Here is a 24,956-nt window from a genome sequence, read left to right on the forward strand (position 1 = left end):
TCAATGAATAGGACAAGGAGAAGAAAGGAAGGAATTTTCAATTTTTTTCTCCCCCAAAATAGGACGTCAAGGAGTTTTCAGTTACAAGATTTAGCTTGTTCCCACCTGAGAACCTCTGGATTTGTTCATTTTAGTGCTGTAGCAGTGGCTCCAGAAATAAGCCAATATCTGGCTCATACGTTTTTGGAATTTTCAGAAATGCTTACTACCATCACACTGAGAATGCATGGGAATCTTTGTCATTATAATAAGGGTTCATTTGGAATCCACCAAATTGATGAGTGGAGGCCCATGCATTACCTGTGCCCTGGGGGACTGTTACCAACAGTTCCCCTAATCTGGCTCAACGGTACCCTACCTGTTGTCAGAGAACAACTTCCCTCTTTCTGCCTTTCTGGTCACCTGGACACGTGAGAAATCAAAAGCTTGCATACATAGTGTATGAACGTATTTCCCACATTTAGCTAACACTTTTCCAACAAGTCTGGTGTCATGTGGCATGTTTCAGTTCTTCTGCTGTTTTTATTATTGTACAGTAGCTTGTCTAATATTATTTGAGGCTGATGAGGACATTCCATTAGCCCCAAAGGGCTTTTAGTCTTGAGCTGTCCAAAGAGATAGTAAAAAGAGCTCAATATAATTCTTTAGCTGCAGAATAGAAGACAGTGACTCATCAGTACCTTAGTAGAGAGCTTTTGTTATTTTCAAAATATTTTTGAGTGCCTGGTGTTGTAGTTTTTGTTTAAATAAGTGGATTTGTGTATAACTCTTTTTTGTGTATGTTCACAGTCTCAGGAGAACCCAGAGACTAGATACTAAAGCTGTATTCCCTAACTTTGTAATAGTTGGTACATGTGAAAATCTCATTTTTCCAAAGCCCAAGTTGCTCCTCATCTCCTTCTGACAAATGGGTGCATTTGCTGGTGGAAGTGTGGGGTTGAAAACAACAACAACAAAAAAACCACCATGCTTGATTAGATTAAAAGAGAAAAATGAAGACCATGTGGAAATAAGTGAAAACTGAAAAAGTAATGGTAAAAAAAAATAAATAAATAAAAGAGATGAAATCAGAAGAAAGGCAGCAGGGACCCATTGCTCTTATTAATCTCAATTCCTCCAACCTGCCTCCACCCACCTCAACAGTCTGTTTCATGGCAACTGGCCAGCTCTCTGAAATGTTTCTGACTCTTAATGGCCTCCTTGGGCCATTTTCCATTACTCATTTGTTTACTGCCTACACTTTGCAGATGTGGAGGTGTGAGGCTTAGTATATTAGTTTTCTATTGCTGCCGTAAGAAATTACCCCAAATTTAGGGGTTTAAGCAACATGAATTTATTAACTTCCAGTTCTGTAGCTCAGAAGTCTTCACGTGGGTCTTACTGCCTTCAAGTCGTGATGTCCGTGGTTCCTTTCTGGAGACATTCAGGAAGGATTAATACCTTTGCTCATTCTGGTTGTTGGCAGAATTTAGCTCCTTGCAGTTGCAGGACTGAGAGCCATATTTTCTTGTTGGCTGTCAGTTGAAAGCCATTTCCAGCTTTGAAAGGCTGCCTGCATTCCTTAGCTCATTGCCTCTTTCCTCCATCTTTAAAGCCAGTGACTTGTTAAGTCCTTTCAATGTTGAGTCTTTCTTAGCCTTCTTCCATTGTCACATTTCTCTCTGACCACAGCTGCGAAAAGTTCTCTTCTTTTAAGGAATCATGTGATTAGATAGGGTCTCCTTGGATAATCCAAGATAATCTCCCCATTTCAGGATCGGTAACCTTAATCATATCTGCAAAGTCCCTTTTGCCATATAAGGTAAGGTATCCTCAGGTTCTGGGGATCAGGAAGTGGACATCTTCAAGAGGCCATTCTTCTGCCACACTCGGAGTAGGGGTCCTGAGCAATTTGACTTCTGAATCATTGCTCCTGGGAAGCTTAGAGGAAGTGGGGGATTGGAAACAGGTAGAATGTGAGGGCTATTTTCTAATTATGTAAAGCACATTAGCAGTGTCTTGTTTTCACTGAGAACACCCAATTAGGAGGGCCACGTAACAATCGAAAAATTCCCGGGTAAGATACTTTTACCAAGAGTCTCTTCAAAACAAATGCTAATTGTTTCTTTAAAATTAACAGAAAGGAAAGGCAGCTAGAAAATGAATGGGGCATTAATCTGAGAATTTTAGAAAGGACCTAGAGATCATTTTAATTTACGAAAAAATTTTGTTACACTTTTTAATTGTAGATTTACGTGCAGTTTAAAGAATACCCATACCCAGTTTTCCCCAAGGTTAACTATGATATAAAAACCAGAAAATTGGTATACATATAATCCATCAATATTAATCAGATTTCACTGGTTTATATGCACTCATTTGGGTGTGTGTATATGCAGTTCTGTGCAATTTTATCACATGCTGATGTGTGTGGCCACCACCAGTCAAGATACAGAACAGTTTAGTAATTTTTAAAGCGGGCTCTTCGAGCTGTAAGAGTTCTGTCTAGGTGCTTCAAGAGCTGCTGTAATGGACAGGGGTTAAGAAGGGCTGGGCCAAATAAGTGGAATTCAGGGACCTTACATTTCTTTTAAACAAAAGGGTGCTTTTATCTATTTTATGTACTGAGACTACATATACTATTTTATTTGATGAAGGATCCCATAGCTAAAAATCACTGGCTTAGTCCAATACTTCCATTTTGCAGATGAAGAAACTGTGCATATATGTACCTCTGTGCTCCAGCATACACGCTGATTAATCCTCAACTGGCGAATGACCGGCATTTGCCCACCAAGTTAGCCAATGACCAACATAAAACACTCAAAAATACCCTCCTCCCTTCTCTCAAAGGTGAGCCTTAAATTTAGCAACAATAATTTAGGATATTTTTCCATCTTAATTAAGTCTTTGGTTTATCTTAGAAATAGTCAGGAGATTAGGGACTTTATGTGGTTCACTGCCTGGCACATAGTAGATAATCAGTGCCTCAGGGAAATATTTGACTTTAGTTGACAATTTGGACAATTAATGAATATGTATATATACATATCTTCATCATATAAATGGCTAGGCCCTTCAATGGTTAGAGGGAGATGATTGTAAAAAAAGGGCTCCTGTTTTTCTGCATAAACTTCGAATTAACAGGTTACAGGTTAATTCGAAGTTTATGTACATACAATGTACAATGCAATCTTCACTGATTTTACAGCATCTGGAGATTAGAAGACTTTAAGAGGAGTATTCACAACTGGAGTGTTTCGGAGAAGAACTTGGGTCTGACAGGATGTTATAGAACTGGAGAATAGGAATTGGAGAATAGGACACATTTTGCCTGCAGAGATTTGGAGCGAACAGGATACCTTTTTTTTTTTTTCAAATGTCTAGAAAGTACTTCTGTGATAGAATTATTGTATATCTGTAGAATAGTATCAATGAGTGAAGGTATAATTTCCACTCAATATACGGAACGTCTTTTATAACAATTAGAGTTGTCTCAAAATGAAATGGAAGGCCAAACAACAAAAAACAAAAACAAAATAAAAATATAAAATAAAATAAAAATGAAATGGAAGGCTTTACATAGTGAGCTTCCTGCTACTGAAATCATTCAAGCAGAGGGTTATAAAGGATGGTGTTTTGAAGGTCTGCACCAGGTTAAGCTGGATCTTAGGATTTCTAAGGTCTCCCAACAAAAGACTGTATGATCTAGGCCAGATATATGCTAATACATACTACTAATAGTTTAAATCCTCTTCTGCCTTCTTGTGCATGAAAATAAATCACCTGATAATTTATTTGCTTATATGGGTAGGATTTCTTATTGGGAAATTGATATAAATACAGTACTTCAATGTATTTAACAGATATTTACTTAGCCTCTAGCATGTGTCTAATAGTGTAACGTGCTGAAGATATAACAATGAACAGAGATGGGTTTTATCTGCATTGACAAAATAAGTAAGAGAAAAAGGGATATAATATAGGATGGTGTGTGTTTATTTCTATGTGGCAGATTACTGTGATTCCTACATTATTATATGAAAAACTTAAAATATGAAAACATTTAAAAATGCAGTGTAGTATGTTAAATAGACTGTTTAAAGGGTCCGGAAGATGACAAAGAAAATTATAATTAATCAGGTACTAACGACAGAAAAGAGAACAAAGTTTTTAATTTTATTAAAAATTTCCAATTTATAACCAAAATATACAACCACTACATTTAAAATCAGTTTGTACACTCACAGTTAAAGTGCTAAGAAAAAACATTTACAAAAACTGACATCAGTCTACTGTAAACAAAATAAATCTACAAGAGCAGAGTGCAAAGCACATCAGCTAATGTGAAATTCCCAGTTCATGCTCTAACCAAGTGCACTTGCCCTGTACATCCCAACAACAGCAACTTTTCCACTCATTTGGAAGTGAACCATTTTAATGAACATATAAAAAAGAAACACGAAGAACTAATGCCACAAAATACAAGTCTTTAGCATAAACACTTTCTAATTAGATGTTTATATGATAAACCAATATTAGCCATTTAGAATCACCTCAGCAATTTGATTCAGAATAGTTTGGAAAACTAAACTTCTAAGTGCCAGCTATTTAAAAATGATATATTTTTTAGAATAATGAAAAGAATACCTTTTCTACCTTTATAGCTCTTGAAAAATTGTAACAGTAAAATGGGGAAAGACTTTTTTTTTTTTTTTTTTTTAAACAAGCATGGATAGTGTTCATCTGTAAATGTAGTATCAATGAGAAAGAGCTGGAAGACAGACCTAGCTGTTGGTCAGGTAGAATGAGGGTGAAGGAGATCTAGGATGCTTCAGGCATTGCCTTTGAACTTAAAAAACAGGATCAGCAGGCCGTGACTTCATAAGGCCCATAAATACAAATGACTAGCTCCCTTTCTCAAGGTCACTGAAAATACACAGCAGTTTCAGACATCACATGGGTTTGGGCAAAGGGGGCAGATTTCCAAGCTAGGTCACTTAATGGTATCTCTTGCCTCAAAATGTCCCATCAACACTAATTTAAATGATTTCCACTTTTGTTTTAAAGCGTAACATTCTACTCATTGAGATTAATTTGCGCTAACAGCAACATGGTTGCTTTTAATGCAGATTTCTCTTTAAGAGAGCTAAAAGGGCTATAGTCACTAACACTTTAATAGAAATTAGTTAAAGCAAATTTCTAACACTTGAGATAGGTTATATTTTGGAAGTATTGATAAGAATGACTAGGGGATAGAAGGCAGGTAAGGGAAGTTTTGGAGAATGTAGCATTTGAGGAATAGGTCACACGAAGAGGGTATCATGAGCATATTGCCCAGGAAGAAGTGTACCAAGCAATTATTGAGAGACCAAAGTAACCTTTCTCCACTATAAAAATGTATCCAAAACCAAGACACCTAGAGTACCTCTGTGGTGTACGAGATTAGTTTTTGTTGGCTAATCTTTTACCCTTATTATTCATATTATTTATATGATGATATGTAGTCTGAATTTGGAACAACTCAATTTACAACCTATTAAATCATAAAATTGGGGATTTCCTGTGTAGGAGTTTCATATTTTTTTATATGATCTTCAACTCATATACCTTTATTCTTATAACCTGAAATAAAGGTATAAAGAAAATCTTTAAATGGCATTTTATGGCAAATTTGTTTACTATACCACAGCAATATTCATTAATTTAGAATGCCTACCAAGAGGATGAAATTCCAGTTGCCAAAATTTGAGTCCATATTAGATGTGAGGGGGAAAATTATTTTGCCTCTAAATGATACTTACAGATGAATCCTTTTATATCAGGTTGGTGAAAAACTAACTGCGGTTTTTGCCATTAAAAAACTGGCAAAAACTGCAGCTACTTTTTCACCAACCTAATATATAACAATATCTCAGATTATAAAAGCTTTAAACTACACACAGATTTAGTGAAAGACTTATTAATGTATATATTCCCAAAAGGTATTTGCTTCAATTATGAAGTCATTTTGATAAAACATTTTTGAAAACTGGAAAATTTCACAACAAAATAAAGGATAATTTTTTTAAGGAGAATTTTCTTGGTAAGACTTGTGGTTATCTGTAGAGTCTCCTTCATAAAACATCTGATATGTTGATAGGGTTAGGATGAGAAGTTAACATATCTATTCTAAAAGATCTTTTGTTTGATTCCTTCTTGAATATATATATTATGAAATTGCCAGCATCTGATCATTTTTGACCAATAAAACCAGCAATTTCAGGTAGTTCAGAATAATACTGTATTATCCAATTATGACCATGTAGCAAAAACCTCCTTGACCTGACTCTACCAGAGAACAACTGATCTACTACAGGAGGAGCTGATCTACATGCCGAGATGTGACCATGATAATCTAACAACACTGTAAAAAGTTAAGCAAACAAGATTAAAAAAAGGCTCACAAAACACCTCACATTAAATAAATATGAGTCTTGGGTATCACAAATTAGAGAGTGAAGTAACTCATATTTACTGTTAATTATGATACATACACATAAATAATCCCCAAATTCACTATCAGATTAAAATACAAAAAGTATTTTTTTGGTAAAATATTTTAGTTTTGAAGAAACAGCTTCCACTGTTCTGTTAAATAATAAGATAAGAGAATTTACTCGTTTCTGAGTTGTCGAATTTTTCTTTCTGGGGCTAGAGGAAAGGGATGGTGGGTGGCATCAATATCAATCTTTATTATGCCAAAGTGAATGTCTAAATCAGTCATTCCTTCATATATGTGATACTGTTACACTTCAATGAGAAAATAAAACACAAAGATACAATTTGGCATTTGAAAATAAAAGCAGAAAAGTTGTTGGAAGTTGGGGTTAAAGACGTGGTGATTCTAGGGAAGTTAAATATTATAAAAAGATGAATGATACAAAATTCGGATTTAGTCCAACTCACAGCTAAGGTAGAAATAGCACCTGATAGCAAGAGAGTGTCCAGCCTAAAATTTTCACATTGGGGAGTCCTATATATGGTTTTTAAAGATTTTTAAGTTCATATAAAAAGAAAATAAGAGTATTTTTAAGTATACATTCACCTCAGCTCGATGTAAAGAACTACTGTGTCGATCTTGTCTCAGAAATATGGAATTATTTCATATTAAATGTTTCTGCTGACAAGATGAGTTCAGGGAAAAATTATCTGAGGCAGGGATAAGGGAATACATTTGTAAATTTCCTTTTAAAAATGGAGAATGGGAGGAGTAGAGAAATAGGAAAATGGTGGATGACTAACCATAAAGTAAATCACTCTAGGATTACTTGCTTTATCTTACAGGATATCCCATTATTAAAACCCAGAAAATATTAAATGAAATATCTGAATCTCAGATTCAATTTAACAAATGTGATCACAAAGACTTGCAGAGCCAGAGAACTGAAAACAAATTTTTTTTTGGTAGGCAATCAAAATAACATAATACAGGCATCTCTGAATGAGAAAGGCTGGGCATCTAATTTAATTTCTGACAGCCAGGAGAGTTACATGATCCAGTGAAATGACATAAGACAAGGAATCAAGTGGAGCTAAAGAATCACACCAGAAACCAGTATACCTTCCTATATCAACTTTCCACTATTCTCTAATCATCAGATCTTATCCCAACACCCAGATTTGAACCAGTGTTCAAAAGATTGATATGAGCTAATGTAGACAATCAGAGCAAACACAATAATCTTTAAAGGTAACAGGAACTTCCTTGGCCTAGTGCAGAGATCTACCAGAGAAAACTGAAATGGAAGTAGCTGGGACTACAGGTGCTCGCCACCACACCTGGCTAATTTTTTTGTATTTTTAGTAGAGACAGGGGTTTCACCATGTTAGCCAGGACGGTCTTGATCTCCTGACCTCGTGATCCACCTGCCTTGGCCTCCCAAAGTGTTGGGATTACAGGCGTGAGCCACTGCGCCTGGCTAATTTTTGTATTTTTAGTACAGAAGGGGTTTTGCCATGTTGACCAGGCTGGTCTGGAACTCCTGACCTCAGGTGATCCACCCACCTCAGCCTCCCAAAGTGCTGGGATTACAGGCGTGAGTCACTGCATCTGGCCTCAATCTCTACATTCTATCCGATGACATTTAAGGAACTCTTCCAGAAACATTTTCTGTATAGCCAGAAAAAAATTAAAAATAACAAGCCACACTGATCTCTAACAATACTTCAAAAGAAGGCATTCACTTGCCCATGGCAATCTGGCAACTATATTTACGTAATAAACCTAAGAATGCAGCTTAAGAATAATTACTGAACAAAAAATTTTCAATCAACTCCTCTGAAATTTCTTTTACATTTTATAATTATTTTAATATTGGTAAATTGAATAGCTTTTATATTAGCCATATGAACCACTGCTTTGTTCACTAATTTGATCTTGAATACATTTTGTGTAAATTTTAGGCTACCTAGCTATAGTCACATTTAAGAGAACAAAGACCACAAAATGTTATGTCATTCTTTTCTATATATCAATTTAAGGTGCTTATATTGGTACTTAAGAAGTCTTTCCCATTTAAAAAAGCCATGTCTAATATTTATAACTTTCTTTCATTTTATTACCTGTAATATAATTTTCCTTTTTTGAAATTACTTAAAATCGCTAATGGAAAAAGTTGATAACATATCTGAATCCCATCAATTTACATGCAAATGACATTAATAATACAAGTTGATCTAGTAAAATAATACAAGTTGATCTAGTTCATGGGATGAATAACAAGAATAAAAACGAGACCAAAATAATGATTATAAAATGGTCATAGGAGAACTAAATAAGAGCTGGGTGGAATTTTAGACACTACCTAAACTAATTCTCTTGTTCCCTAGAGAATGAGAAAATGGAGGCACCACGAGGTAAAATGTCTTGTCCAAAGTTACACAGTTAACTGCAAAAGAGAGGCAAGACTAACTGCAAAAGAGAGGCAAGACTAGAAGTCAAGTTTCCTGACTCAAAATCCTATGGTATTTTAAAAAATAAAATAATGCATTTTTACTAATCATTAAAAAAAATCCTGCCAATTTAGAAATTTTTTTTTGTTTAATTTTAGACTCCAGGATAGAAAATAGAAATTATTAAGCTCTAAGTTAAAAAAAAAAAAATATGCACAACACAAAGAAATATCTGCAATTTAGCATATACAAACAAGCTGACTTACACAACAAAAAGCCTTAAAGCTACAATAATAATAAAGTAATCCATCCTACTTCAGGAAATATGATAAAATATCAACCTTAAAAAATCTTTAAAGACTAACTTTACCAGTTAATGGTAATTAGCAAAATAATGAAACAGTGATCTTCAAAATCTGAATTATTTCAAGGTAAAAAAACTTGTTTAATCTCTATCGGGAAAAACTGGTGACAGTGACCAATAAAGTGAGCATAAAGTATAAGCAACACTTTCACACCAACAAAAATATTCAAGAAATAACATAACAGATTTCCTGAGGCAGATGATAATTTAAAAAGTAATCTGAAGGAAATTATCTTTCAATGCATTTCAACAGATTGAACTACTGTGTCTTATAGGAAGTAAGTAATGTAGTGGTTTGGTGTTTAATTAAACTATAAGTGAAAACTTTACTTTCTTTTATATTTATGTCAACAGAATTTTACTTCCTAATTACAGATCACAGAATAAGAAATATGTTTAACTCATATTAAATCTTTATATATTAAGTCTTTATAAATCAACCAAATAGAAATGTCTACAAGGATGGCTGATTCTGGGTAGACTTTAACATTTTCATTCTTAGAAGACTGGGATCCTGAGAGAAAACTGTAATCCTATATCAATTTAATGACTAAAGAAGCACAGGATTAAGATTAAATTAGTAAAACACCCAGGTGACTGATTACAGTCAGACGGAAGGCATGTGATACCTAGTCTTCCTACTGCTTTCCCAAATTCATCTAATTGGAACAAAAGAAGGAAAGAAAAGAATTAAATTATGAAGAGATGCCAACACAATTATTTTCATACAAAATAGGTCAAAATTATATAAGAATAATGTATAAGATTATACAGCTACTAGGAAATACAGCTGTATTAAATGTAAACATTTTTTCTTTATCAGTTGTAAAACTACATAAAAACATTTAAAAGAATCACAAGTTCCTTTGTAAATCTAGGTTCCATAAAAATGCTATCCTTTGTGAGTGAAGAATGGAGAAAAAATCCTTACTTTACAGTTTAAAAAAATTATAAATGTGTACAAACAATTCTCATAGTGTGATGACTTAAAATGTAAAGTTTTGCCATGATGAAAACCAACAAGTGAATCACTTTTTCAAAACTTGTTCTCAATCAGAAAGAATTAGGTACATAAAAGCCAAAAAGTCAAAGACAAAAAATGTTATAGGGTCTACATTCTTCTTTATGTATATTTTTATAATTTAAGTCAAGCTAATGTACTTACACAATTTCATATAAAAGGAAAAATATAATGAATATCCCCAAATTTGTTCTAGAAATTCAACTACATAAAATTTGAGAGCATACTCTGGTATAACACATATTAAAGAGCCAATACAATTTAAAAGCATAACCTACTTTTTAAAGGTTAATTGGATGACCGATTTAAAGACTGTACCAAATGAATACTGGTCTAATTGCCTATTTTGTTGTTACTGCTAAAAAGAAATACTAATGAACACTGTAACCTTGTTTTCTACAGCCCCTCCAAATTCTAACAAAATCAAATGGTACCAGTAGAACAATTAATGGATTAGGCATGGTGGCTCATGCTTGTAATCCTAGTGCTTTAGGAGGCCAGGAGTTCAAGACCAGCCTGGTCAACATAGTGAGAACCATCTCTACAAAAAATTTAAAAATTTTGAATTAAGCCAGATGCAGTGACTCATGCCTGTAATCCTAGCACTTTGGGAGGCTGAGGTGGGCAGATCACTTGAGGTCAGGAGTTTGAGACCAGCACAGCAAAACTCCTGGCCAACATGGCAAAACTCCATCTCTACTAAAAATACAAAAACTAGCCGGGCGTGGTGGCGTGCACCTGTAGACCCAGTTACTTGGGAGGCTGAGGCAGGAGAATCACTTGAACCCAGGAGGTGGAGGATGCAGTGAGCCGAGATTGTGCCACTGCACTCCACCCTGGGCAACAAAGCCAGACTCCATCTCAAAAAAAGAAAAAAAAAATTAAAATTAGCCAGGTGTAGTGGTGCACGCCTACAGTCTTAGCTACTTGGGAGGCTGAAGCTGGAGGACTGCTTGAGCCTAGGAGTTCAAGGTTACAGTGAACTAAGATTATGCCACTGCTCTCCAGCCTGTGTGACAGAGCAAGACCCTGTCTCTAAAAAAATTTTAAGTAGAATAACTTATGGGTTACAGAGCATTATAATAAATGTTATTTCATTTGGTCCTTGCAATATCCAGTGAGGGAGGCTAAAACCAAAAATTACCTTATCCACATTTTACACTGAACAAAGACTCAGAGAAATTAAATGACCAGCCCAGTTGACATCATGAGTTAAATTCCAATCCCATGGGAATTTTCATTACACTAGACTACGTAAGTCATCCAAATATGGTAAAATGTAAATGTACCTTTGGCATGTCAAAAAGCAATATAAATATCATCATAATGAAATTTTGGTATGTTGATATTTTCTAAGCTCCAGCAAATGATTCACTAATTTATATAAAAAAATTAAGTTGTTCCTTTCATTTCACAGAGAGATAGCCTAAACTAAGACGGGTACAATTTGAGTTATTTCCAGCTATTATCACAAAGAAATTGATGAGGTAGGTTAAAATGTAGTAAATTTTTCTAATTTGAACACATTCTTAGAATTTTTATAAATCTGCTCTAAGAGCAGCAGAAAAAGGAAGGTTGATTTGAAGATTAATTTACCCAACTGGTCCACAAAGATCTAACAGTGTAAGACTAAAAGGAGTCTAATTACTCACTTCTAAGAATCACTCTTCATCTTCTAAAATTAATTAAAAGGATTGGTACATGTCTGTACATATATTTCTTTAATTACAATAGTGACATGGACTGTCATCTATACAAAATATGTTTCAATCGGTGTATTTTACATGCTTATTACCTGCCATATATTATTCTGGTAAAGCAGAGACTTCATTTCACATAGGTTAAATTTAGATCTTTCCAATTTCTTTGATGTGAGACTCAGTACTAGAGTAAAAGCAAGTTGTGTGACAAGAATTGTTCATTTAAATATTTATTGAAAAACTGTATATGAAGCCCTGTGCCAGCTGAGTTATTGACCAATTGTTCTTTGAAACAAATTGTTTTGAGTTTAATATTATCTTAGATCTTCTGTCTAATTATTGAATAAAACAATGTTGCTGAAATCAAAGTACTTTTTGAAAAGCTTTTGATAATATATTAACATTTTAGAGAGAACTATTGTTTTCTCAGTTGTCAACTGAAAAAAGAAAACACTAAACATTATCATATGCCAATCAAAGTTAAACATATGGTAGGAAAACTGTCCAGACTTATTCAGATTGGTTTAAGCTAGTTGAGACTTGAAACTGCTGCCCAAACTAAATACTGTTGCTTAAAACCATGGATTAACAATATTACATAAATTTTGTGGAACAAAATTAAGATACTTACTGAAAGTAACTGAAAAGTCACTATAGTATTCCCATACATACCAACAATTAATTTGACAGAGAAAATAGAAATGAATATATAAAAATGTAGAAGCACGAAGTTAAGATTTTCATAGTGATGTTCACTTAACTGTCTATACTTGGCCCACTTGTAAAAGAAAACCAATTAACATTTTGGCAGTTGATAATACAATGCAGATGGCAATGAATGACAACATCTTCGAGCTCAAACTGGTACCTTCTATTTTAACTTATTTTTGTTTGTGAATGTTTGTTTTGGTTCTCTCATACTGTTTGCAGGAGAGATTCTCAGACAAAAGCTTCATGAATTATTGATAAATGAGTTGTTATATGTTTGGCTTTCAGAGAAAATGTTTATTAATTGTCAGTTATGAGGGAATTCAGACCTACCTGCCTTGAGCATTAACTCCAGTTCCAAGGCAGCGAACACAGAGAAAAACTGAAAACATTTTGGGCCAAATATTCAAATATCTCCCATGAAGAATAAGTCATATTATCATATATGTACTTTGAAATATATAACCTAATAGACAAATTATTACTATCAGAAAACTAACTTTGCTGCCTGATGAGAAGTTTCTTTTTCAACACCTAACTTCTTGGCAGTTTTTGTTTTAAAGGGTGAGAAAGAAAGTACACATGAATTCAACACGTCAAGGAATATACTACAGCAGTCCTCACACCTCTTAAATCCACAATAACCTAATCCCTTATCATTCATAATGCTTTACAGTTTTCAAAGAGCTTTCACATAGTTTTTTTCACTTGGTCTTAATTTGACAGCTTTGTGAGGTAGGTAGAGTAGGTATTTATCTTCTATCTTCATTTACAAACAAGGGAACTGAGGCTTGGAGAGTTGAATTGTTAAAGGTCATAAACTATAATAGCAGAAGGCAGAGCCAGGCCTCTTCAGAGTCTAGAATAATTCTTCAAAGTATGATTCTTGGATTATCTGCATAAGAATCACCTGCAGTATTTTTATAACTACATATTTTAAAGTCCTATCACTTTGGCCTTACTGAGTAAGTCTCTCTAGGAGTGGAGCCCAGAACTCGACATCTGGTGCAGAACAACTGAATATTAGATAATGATATGAAAGCCAAAGACTGAATCCATGCGGATGTTCATGTGATATATGATGCCATCAGATCAGCAGGGGCAAGTTAAAGTAGTGAGTTTCAAGCCAGGCTGCAGATTAGAATCACTTGGAAAGCTTTTTTTCCTTTTTAAGAAAGCTACCAATTCTTACTTGTATGAGAGGAAGGTGTTAGGCATCTGAAGTAACCCAAGTGATTCTTATCTGCAGTCAGGGTTGAGGACCCTTGTTTAAATATGCTTTTTACATAATACATCCAGCATGTTCCAGCATTTTTCTTTCTCTTCTGATTATTTCATGCCTAATAAGGTTTACAGTTTATATTGTAAATTATTTAAACATTACCAGATAAACATTTTTTACTTGATTTTTTTTAAGATTAAATGATATTCATAGTAAGACTACTAATCATGCTTCATTTAGCTACAGTGATTGTCCAATATCAAATCAATCACCACTTTGGACTGAGGTTATATATATTTCAGTTGTAAACAAGAATGATCCAGAATCTGAAAATAAGGGTATGGGGCAAAAGCTGTAGCCTACTGGCTATTGGGCAAGGCAAGTGCAGACAATCAACTCACTATAGGAGGGCCTGGAAGCTAAGGTCTGGTGGCTTTGGCAAGATCACATCTCACTGTAGAAAAATACAACAATGAATACAGAGAAAATGTTTTGCCATTTTGTAAGTGTGGTTACCACAAATAACCTTATAATGTATGATGTTTATCTTATTACATGCCTCCACAAAGCAAATTTTGAACATTAAGTTCTGTATGAATCAATACTATTACATGGGAAAAGATGGCCACAAATTAAAATTTTTCCATCATGCATATGGATAAGTTATAAAACACAGCCAGTAAAAGTAATATTTACAAAAGTTAGAAAAACAGCACAATTATAGGGGAAAGAATGCCCATCTCTTTATTCCACTGCTAATCCAAATCCTGAATATCTCTGGATGAAGATTATTTCGATAGAATGCTGAGAGAACCTTTCATAGACTAATCAAATTTTTCTGTTGTACTTTTATTCTATTAGCTAGAATACCCTTGCTGATTTATTAAATTCTCCTACAGTTTAAAAACACAGTTCTTTTTTCACTTAGTGTAAATAAAACTACAAAGTCCTACTATTCATCTGAGAAGTAAACCTTGCATAGAAAATTTCTTTAATTCTGAAATTGTTTTATTAACTGAGCTACCAGAATGTTATCTCACAACTAGTTTACAGTATATGAAAGTTCACTACAAAGCAGTCACCACATATTTAGGATTTTTCTAAATATAAAATGAGTGGGTTTATAAAAATGCTTACCAGACAAATAATTATCTCTTCATAACCTAGAAAGACGAACTATTTTTGTGATGATAGAATTCTTAGTGTTTTGGATGCCTTGATGTTCCAAGTTTGATGCAATATAAAAAGCAAACATTTACCTTTCCAGTGGACACAATCTGTAGTTGACTGAAAGCATGTTAACAGTGAGTTACAGCAATCAGTCATGCAAAAGGCAAAGAATAAAATCTTTTTAAACAGCACAAGCTTTCCACCTTAGACAAGACAAATTAAGCACTGGTTCCATCTTCTTCAATAACCCGATTCATGCTGGTGCCATGTGTGATGTGAGTCATGGGATTATTACTGAGATCTCTGATGCTGCTATGTCGTGACTGCTCATTGAGCCGATGAGAACTACTATGCCTGGAGTGATCTGTTAGTCGTGACATGCTTCCATGAGGTAGTCTCTCCTCCATTCCTCTGTAACTGCAGGGCGTGTACCTGTCACGAGAGAGTTTATTTTGAAGTGGGTAACAGAACACACTAGAAAATATAATAACACTAATAATTTTCATAAAAACGCCTCAGTAAGGGAAATTATTAGGAAACCAACCATGAGAAAGTAATAACCAACTTTTGATTGCTTAACTTCGTTAACACTGTAGAATTATTGACATGGCCAACAAAAGAGAAGAGATAATCCACTCAGAATTAAGGTTCCATTCATTCTCTGCAAAAGGACAGAAGCTATAAATAAGGCTGACCGATTTAAAGCCGCACTAGATATGGATACTTTTGTCATTCAAATGAGTTTTGAACGGGGTGGGTTCAGGGAGAGGGGTAACAACAAATAGAAGAAATGTGGCATTGTCCCTGGCAGCCAAGAAGAGTGGCTATAATCAGTAGACGGGTACACTCAAATTTTATTAAAAGACTGATTGGAAGAGGGAGAATATGAAATCAGAGGTGAAATCGGTATAACCTAAAAAAAAAAATAAATGAATAAACTGGCAAGCAATGATGACAGTATGTGCCGAAAGCTGCTTTTCAGATAGCCCAGTTAACAACTGAATTAACTACCTGTAAATTATCTTAATTACCTCTCATCAGGGCTTCAGGCTGTGAAGATGCTCCTTCATGGAAGCTACATCTGCTTGGAAGTTAGGTCCTAACACTTTGTAACCTATATTCTGGCTAAAGTAAATTCTTTGTACCTTCAGCTCTAGACCCAGCTTGGAGTATGTGAGCTGGGCTCCCTCTGCTAACTGCAGGCTGTCTCCTTCTCTGCACTTATCTTGAAAAGCAGCAATGGAGCTGTTAAATTTTCTTTTGTTGCAGTCCTAACTCACTGAGCTTTGCCATGAGGAATGAGATTAGCTCTAGGCCAGTCAAGGTCAGGAAAATCAATTATGACTTTTTTTATTAGGCCTTTGCTTATGGAGCTAGCATGCTATTTATCAATGATTCTGGCTTTATAGTGTGCTCTTTCAAGGTAAGGACCATACTTTATCCTTTAATCCCTAGTGCCTCAAGAAGTATTTGTTTAAAATACTTTTTGTTTATACTTACACCTATACATATACCATTTTGTAAAAGTATTTGATTTAGGATAATAAACCTCAAAGAAAACTTAGTATAATCTATAACTTTAATTAACATTAAGTTTTAAGTAATGTTTCTAAAAATAATATATAGCAGGCTAGGTTTTTTTTTTTTAAACAGTCATCAAAAAAACTAATCATAAGCAGCTGCAGATCTGTTGGCTGTCAGAAAGCGTTAATCCACCATTCCTTCACAAAAATAATTGTAACAAATTTCATGACTCAGTGTGAATTATTTATAAAATTTAAAGATCGATTCATACACCACAGAGGTGATCTTCTAGTAACATTTTCATTAGATCAGAGTTTAAAACTTGAGAAGTCCTTTGAAAATTATTTTTTTAAAAAAACATGTATTTTGGCCGGGCGCAGTGGCTCTGGCCTGTAATCCCAGCACTTTGGGAGGCTGAAAAGGGCAGATCACCTGAGGTCAGGAGTCCAAGAGCAGTCTGGCGAACATGGTGAAACCCTGTCTCTACTAAAGACACAAAAATTAGCTGGGCGTGGTGGTGGGCGCCTGTAATCCCAGCACTTTGGGAGGCTGAAAAGGGCAGATCACCTGAGGTCAGGAGTCCAAGGGCAGCCTGGCGAACATGGTGAAACCCCGCCTCTACTAAAAATACAAAAATTAGCTGAGCGTGGTGGTGGGCGCCTGTAATCCCAGCTACTTGGGAGGTTGAGGCAGGAGAATTCCTTCAACCTTGGAGGCAGAGGTTGCAGACAGCCGAGACTGCACCACTTTGCTACAGCCTGGACGACTAGGGCGACACTCTGTCTCAAAAAACAAAAACATGTATTTTGTTTCAGTAAAGCAAAAAAGAAAAGTTAAATATGAAAAGATAAATATTTTAAACATTTCTCATGTTAATGGGTAAAATGTTATTTCTCATTTATTAAAAGATAACTTCCTATTTAGGACCTAAAACAGTTTTAAATTTGTTCTGCATGTTTTGGTAAATAATGACAATGTTTGCAGATGAAAACATTTCAGAATGGGCTTGTTGTTCTAGTCTAATAATTATTATTTTCATAATGATTGTTGCCTTAAAACTGAGTAGAAGATTTTTCCAAGTTTCCAAATATGACTTGGCAGCTGATTTGGAGATCTTTCACCTCTCAATGCTACCCAAGCGTCTGTCTCAAATAAATGTGGCAAATGAAAAGAGCAAAATATGATGCAGTTTTCTAGTAATGATATGAAGTTATCTTTTAAAAATCACTATATAAAAATATAAGCTGAACATTTTCTAAAATGAAATATAAAGCTTTGAGTTACAAAAACTCAAATAATATTTTTCACAGAAAAATTTACTATATTGAATAATTTTATCTAAATTCCTTAAGTGACACATATGGCCATCCACAAAACATTTTAGAATATGAACAACCTGCCCATGGATAATTAAGAGTCAACTACATAGAAAAGTAAATTTAAATATACTGTTTAATCTCAACTGTATATGTAGGAATTACCAAGTTTATTTTTTGACAGTCATTTAAACCACTGTGACCACTGACTCTAGAACACAATGTGAAAATGTAAATAAATTTTAATATAAGCTTAGACAATACAATTAGGATGGTTAATTTGCTGCTGTTGTCAAAAAGATACTGTGGTGCCTTCCAAAGTCAACATAAAAAAACCTTGAAGACGACTGACTCTTTTTGAGTTTCCATAGTATTTGCTATCACTAATCTAAATAACTGAATTAACTGTAGTTTTACTAATACCTCCTTATTTATTCCCTAGCTTTTTCTTGTCATGGCACCCACTTACCAACCTAATCATTCATTTCCAAACCTCCACCTACCTACTTACTCACTTCCTTTTTCACCCACCCTCTCATCTAACCACCAATTACGTATTCTTTGAAGCTGACATATGTGTGTAGGTGTATTCACCTCAGCCTATTTTGTTTTATATAGCATAGAGATCAATAATTATCCAGTAAAGAATCTGGGCCAGAGTGAGTATTGGGAAGTGTGTGTGTGTGTGTGTGTGTGTGTGTGTGTGTGTGTGTGATCCCACAGCCAAGATAGCATGAGATGATTAGAAAATGACCAAAACATAGTGTTGACACACAAAGTTAAAAACTGACTGAAGCAGAAGGAAATCTCCATGAGATGGCTTTTCAAATTACGACAATCCTTGTTGAGACTTCTGGTTCACCACAGTCTTGGAATCTTTCACATCTGCCCTAAAGTTCTAGGTACAGCAAAGAGTCCTGCAGTATGAGTACTCGTGCGCCACATTACAAAACACCTTCAGTAGGGTGCCACTGTCATTCTGGCTCCTGAATTTCTGGGAAACATCCACATTATTTCTAAAGTCATTATTTATTTGATAGATTTGTACATTCCCTACTATATACATGCCTAGCACTGTGCTAGATACTGTGAAGGAATATGGTGTCACTTAGTTCTTATTCTCTAGAAGCTGCAAACTTAGCTGACAAAAGACAATTATACAGAAAATAGATCATAACAAAAACAATGATAAGCAATTTCTCTGACTCACATGCCCATTGTTCTTCTTCCTGTATTATTATTACTGTGAATATTTCCCAAGGTCTTGTTTTTGGCCTGTTGTTCTTTTTTTAATAGTGACTCAAGGGATTCTAGCTCGCAATTTTAATTGCCAACTACCTCATACTGATGATTGTAAACTTTCTTATCTAAGCTACAGCTCTATTCAGATGAGAGTGGCTGAAATCTATTTTTAACTGCCCTCAGAAATTCTCTACTTAATATAAACTCATCTTTTACTGTTCATTCACCCTACTTATCTCCTCTAAGATATTTTCATGAACCAATCTGACCTTTCTCTTCCCTGCAGTTCTACATCTATTATCTTTAACACTCACTGTCTTAATTATATCCTGGCTTGTGCTATTATTTAATTGGTTCATATGTATATGTCTTATCTTTCCTATAAGGTTATATGCTCCTCGAATGCATAAATTACATGTTACTTTTCTTCCATATACATCTTATCTTTCCTATAAGGTTATATGCTCCTAGAATGCATAAATTACATCTTACTTTTCTTCCATATACATCTTTATACACAGTATGTCACATGCATAGGTATTATACTATAAATAATTATTCATTCATCATTGAAAGGATAAGGCCAGGCCGGACATGGTGGCTCATGCCTGTCCCAGCTCTTTGGGAGGCTGAGATGGGCAGATCATTTGATGCCAGGAGTTCGAGACCAGCCTGGCCAACATGTCAAAACCCCGTCTCTAATAAAAATACAAAAAAATTAGCTGAGCATAGTGGCACACACCTGTAATCCTAGCTACTCTACTCAGGGGGCTGAGGCATGAGAATCGCTGGAACCTGGGAGGCAGAGGTTGCAGTGAGCTGAGATAGTACCACTGCACTCCAGCCTGGGCAACAAAGTGAGTCTCGGCCTCAAAAAATAATAAATAAATAAATAAATAAAAGAAATAAAGAAAGGATAAGGCCGATAACGTCAAATAAAGCTGAGTTCATGGAGGGTGGTGACTGATAAATATATTCTAAAAGAATTCTGATTCCCTCCCTCCTTATCAGTATTTTCAGCTGGGACCCCTAAATTACTGTAGAAACTTCCTAACTAGTCTTACTCACAATCCCCTTCATTCCGATGCTGTTGCCAAGTGATTTTTCTAAAATACAAATCTGATTTTCTCACTTCAATGCCTGAAGTCCTATGATAGTTTCTCACTGCTGTCAGGGAAAAATGCAAACTCCTCAGTATGAATTCCTCTCCGTCAGTTGCCGAAATGTGCAGTCTATGCTCTAGCCATACCTACGTACTTAACTACCTGCCTGTCTTTGTTGCCTCTGCATGTGCTGTTTCCTTGTCTTTAACTCCCAACTGCCTCCTCTGAATCCTATTCAATGTAGAAGAGACACCTCTTGCAAAGCTTTCACTTTCTATGATTTATTAAATGGTTTTTTTCTCTGAGATCCCAATGCACCCTGTACACATTTTTACTATACCTACTGAAGTGTACTGTAATTGACTGTTTACTCTTTTGTCTTCCTTCTCTGCATCCCCAGCACTTAGAAGAATGCTTCTCATATAGGAGTGCTAAGTGGAACAAAAGAAGGAAGGAAGGAGAAAGGATCCTTGTGGTTAAAATGAAGTCAGTGGTGATGTTAGAGGGTACAGTTCAGGCAGGTAGAGAGGAGAAAAAGGCTACACTTTCAAGGCATAAAGAATGGATTAGGAAGAAAAATATTCATAATAGTTATTTCCAAAATCTAGCCAGGAAAGGAAAAGGAAATGGATACAAGATAAATCAGCATCAAAGAAAGACTGCTGCTCTTTTAAACACAGGGTAGCTGACCAACGGAAGGTAAAAGAAAACAAGAGGAAAAAACAGAAGATTAAAAAAGCAAAGTACAGAGAATTGGATCCTACACTAGGAGGACAGGGAGAAGACTCAGACTGACAGGACAGAAACAGCTGTGGAAACAGAATCCTGTCAGTTGCAGGTATTATAATTTTCATTCTTTCAGTTTCCCAAACTAGAAATCTTAAAAAAAAAACAAGAACAAAAAACAAAAACAAAAACAAAACAAAAAAACTTTAGCACATTCCTTTTCTCCAGCTGCTAATATTAATTTCTTACCAATCTCTATCATTTCTTCTTTTTTTTTTTTGAGACAGAGTTTTGCTCTTGTTGCCCAGGCTGGAGTGCAGTGGCATGATGTCAGCTCACTCCAACCTCCACCTCCCGGGGTTCAAGGGATTCTTCTGCCTCAGCCTCCTGAGTAGCTGGGATTATAGGCACCTGCCACCACACCTGGCTATAGCATTTCTTCTTTCTAAATATCTTTCAGGTCAGCTCTTCCTCTCCTCCCACTGCCACCATTCTCCCAAAAGCCTTTATCATCTCTCAAATAAATTACTGAAAAAATCCCAAGCAGTTTCTAATTCTAGTGTCTCATTTTTCAAATTTAACAAGAAACGCACAGCCAGGCTTCTCTCAAACATTTTCTCTGTGAAACCAACCCCCTCCCCAGCCACCAGAATTAATCACTCCCTCCTCTATGCTACTACTGTACCTAGTAAACAGGGGTGGGCAAACTAAGGCCTGCTGGCCAAATCCTAGTTTTGCAAATAAAGTTTTATTGGAATGCAGTTACTTCTATTTGACTACATATCGTCTACAACTGCTTTCATGCTACAACAGCAGACTCGAATAGTTGCCATGGAGACTATATGGCTCATAAGGCCTAAAATATTTATTATCTGGCTCTTTACGGAAAACATTTGCTAACTCCTGAACTATACTATCATACTTATATGTTACTTTCTCAATTACAATAATAATAGAAGCTGGTATGACGTACTCACTGAGGCAGGCACTGTTCCAAGGAATTAGGTAGGCTATCTCATTTAATTTGTACATTATTAAAGAGGCAGATATTACTATTTTCATTTTATAAATGAGGAAACGGAGGCTTATCATTCCAGATCCATGTTCTAAACCACAAACTGACTACACATTTTTCTAAACAGACCGTGAGCTTATTAAGAGCAAAGATCATGCCTAAGTCATCTTTGTATTCTCAGAGCCTAGCACAGTGCCAGATGTAGTAGGTGTTCCACAGCTGTTTACTAAGTTAGTCTTACTAAAATAACCACTTTTACCCTGTCTTCTCCCTGCTCAATCCCCCGCAATAACTCCCATATTGCTTACCGCATCAAATCTAAACAACTCTGACTGACTTTAAGTCTGACTATAGTGTGGACAACTCTATCTAGCAAAGTTCAAAGGCTTAATTATGTTCAACTTCTATTTCAGAATTGGCTGCTCTTCTTTCTTAAGCTGTATGACCATAATTCAGCTTATGAAATAAACTACACTACTAACAAAACTCACCTGCCATCACGTGATCTGTGGAGGCTGCCGTGGTAGCTGCTCACTTTGCTGTGGACGCTCCCTGCTTTGCTTCTTTGATCATCCACCATAGCCAGCTGAGTTGACGAAGCATGGGTGGATGTTCCTTGAGTGGAAGTTCCCCTTGACTTTCTTATGATAGGAGTGTTTGGATCCCTCAGGAGAGACTGAGCAAAATCAGGTTCCTGGAGTACCTGTCGGCTCTCATTCACTATCCTAGACAACAAAACAGTAAGTTTAAGATACATACCAATCTTCCCACAGACCAATAAGCAATACTTCTGTGCAACACTGATATTATTCTTGAAATTAATTGGTCGCCAAATTAGATCTATAGGACTGATATGAAGAAACACTGTTGACAGAGGAAAGACTACAACAACAATCCATGTCAATCTGTCCCCTAAGGTGGTATGATGGAAAAAGGTCTGTGTTAGAATAAGGAAATCAGGATTTTAGTTCCAACTTTATCAATAAAGACGTGATCTTAAGCATGTCATCTCCTCTTCCTTTCATTTCTTCATCTATAAAATGAAGGTATACAATTTCATCATTTCTAAAAGGTCCCTTTCAGCCAAAGAAATTTGTCATTCTCAAGACACTGAACTATTATAAAGATATAACTCTAAAATAGAAAAATTGTTTTCTTGCATGGTTTATATAACTAGTAGAGGCTTCACTGTAGCATGGATACAACATTTAAGTTGTAAGAGCAGTTGTTTTAGTCTACGAGTTGATTTTATGCAGAAGCAGTTGTCTAGTGCTGGAATAAACATGAGCAGTCATAATTAGAATAAAACAAAATGAAAAATTAAAGTTACAATTAAGTCTCAGACATATTAGAAGCTTAAAGGGAAATATTTAGGGGAAAAATTATTGTCAAGAACAAAAAATTCTAACTGCTATCAAAGGATTAAGTAGACAGATGGCTTATGATGAACAAGGCAGTAATTAAATTAATACATCAGCTAAACAGCTGTAAAGGTTAGTGTCTTGGATTATGTAAATAAAGGACTATGAAAAATCATAAAGTTAAAATCAGATAATCAATTACACTTCAAAAATAAAACTCCAGCATGTAAAGACTGGATCATATATTGAGAAATTACATATATTATAAATTTTCACATTACAAAAGGATTGTCATTATTGCTGTTGTTTTTCATGTTGGGGTAGGTGGGCTGAAGGAAGTCTAGTATTTATTGAGTACTTTATATATATTCTTCTTTGAATCCCCTTAATAATGTCATCATTACAGAGATTCATGTCCTAAGAGTATATTTCTAAGGGAATATTGGATATCTATTAATAATAGACATTGTAATCCCCGTTTCATGGACAAAGAAACTAAAGTTTTAAGAGATTAAAGAACTTTCAAAAAATCACACAACAAAACCAACAGTCAAGGATCAAACTTAAGTTTAAAGTCGTAGAGGCTAATCACAAGGTAATGATAAAACAGTGTTTATATATATCTGGAAAACAAAAGTGTCAAAAACATGACAGAAAAAAGAACAAGTCAAAAATAGTAAAAAAAAAAAAAAAATCTGGATTCATGCCTCTGTCATCAATGACCTTATTCATATATACATACATCCTACCAAGTCATTCTTGGTTGTTGACTTTATTTTCTAAACTTGGTTAAAACTGACTTCTAGTTGTCTCAAAAGTTTAACTCACGTTCAAATGGTGAAGGTTTGTCCCCTCATTTTACAGATAATGTCCAGAGAAATTAAGTGAAATGACCCAGGTAATCCAAAAGAGGATTTCTAAAAATATTTAAATCTATGTCAGAATTATTAGCATAAGTATGGTCTTAAATCTGGCTTCACTTAAGGGGAAAACATTAATTTGATTAGCACAATGTTAGAAACCAGTCTACAACATAGTATAACAAAGCAGTTAAAAGCAAAGCTCTGGAGTCAGACTGTTTGGGTTTGAATCTATATGTCAGCAATCACTTGTTATGAAATCTTGGTTCTATGCCTCAGTTTCCTTATCTGTAAAATGATGTCCTCCCTCACAAGGCTGTTTATAGCATTAAATGATTTAATGTGTAAAGTGCTTAGAACAGTGCTTTGAGTATTAAATATGCCCAATAAATTAGTACCCATTATTATGATTATCTTATAGTCGTTTCCCAAAGGCTAACCAGACAAATGCTAGAAATAGCCAAAGGGTGCCCACACTCTTGAATGCCAGAATAAGGGGCTGCCACTCCAGCTCAGAGCACATTCTGGCTTGGAAGATGACAAGGACTGTTGGTTGGAAATCCACAGCTGCAGAAAACCAAATGGAAGGGCCCGAGAGTTTTAACCAGTTTCAGAAGGATTTGGGCCCAACCAGTATCCCCGCCAACTAACTAGGATAAATCTCTATAAGGAAAGCTTCAGTTTAGCTCTGTCTGGAATTTCTAATGCAAC

At 35.2% G+C, this 24,956-nt stretch overlaps 1 protein-coding gene across 3 annotated transcripts in view; it reads right to left on the minus strand.

Annotated features, from left to right (window-relative positions):
• Window positions 1–13,872: 13,872 nt before the first annotated feature.
• FZD3 (frizzled class receptor 3) overlaps window positions 13,873–24,956 on the minus strand; it is a 71,171-nt gene continuing 60,087 nt past the window's right edge. For all 3 annotated transcript variants that reach the window (XM_011944558.1, XM_011944556.1, XM_011944557.1), the window contains 2 exons: window positions 22,516–22,749; window positions 13,873–15,530 (listed from right to left, as the gene is read on the minus strand). In XM_011944558.1, the coding sequence (XP_011799948.1) occupies window positions 15,317–15,530; window positions 22,516–22,749 (448 nt within the window). In that variant the 3' untranslated portion in view covers window positions 13,873–15,316. The remainder of the gene's footprint in view (window positions 15,531–22,515; window positions 22,750–24,956) is intronic.

This window comes from Colobus angolensis, unplaced genomic scaffold, assembly GCF_000951035.1.
Source record: "Colobus angolensis palliatus isolate OR3802 unplaced genomic scaffold, Cang.pa_1.0 Scaffold233, whole genome shotgun sequence".
In the NCBI taxonomy this organism is placed as follows: domain Eukaryota; kingdom Metazoa; phylum Chordata; class Mammalia; order Primates; family Cercopithecidae; genus Colobus; species Colobus angolensis.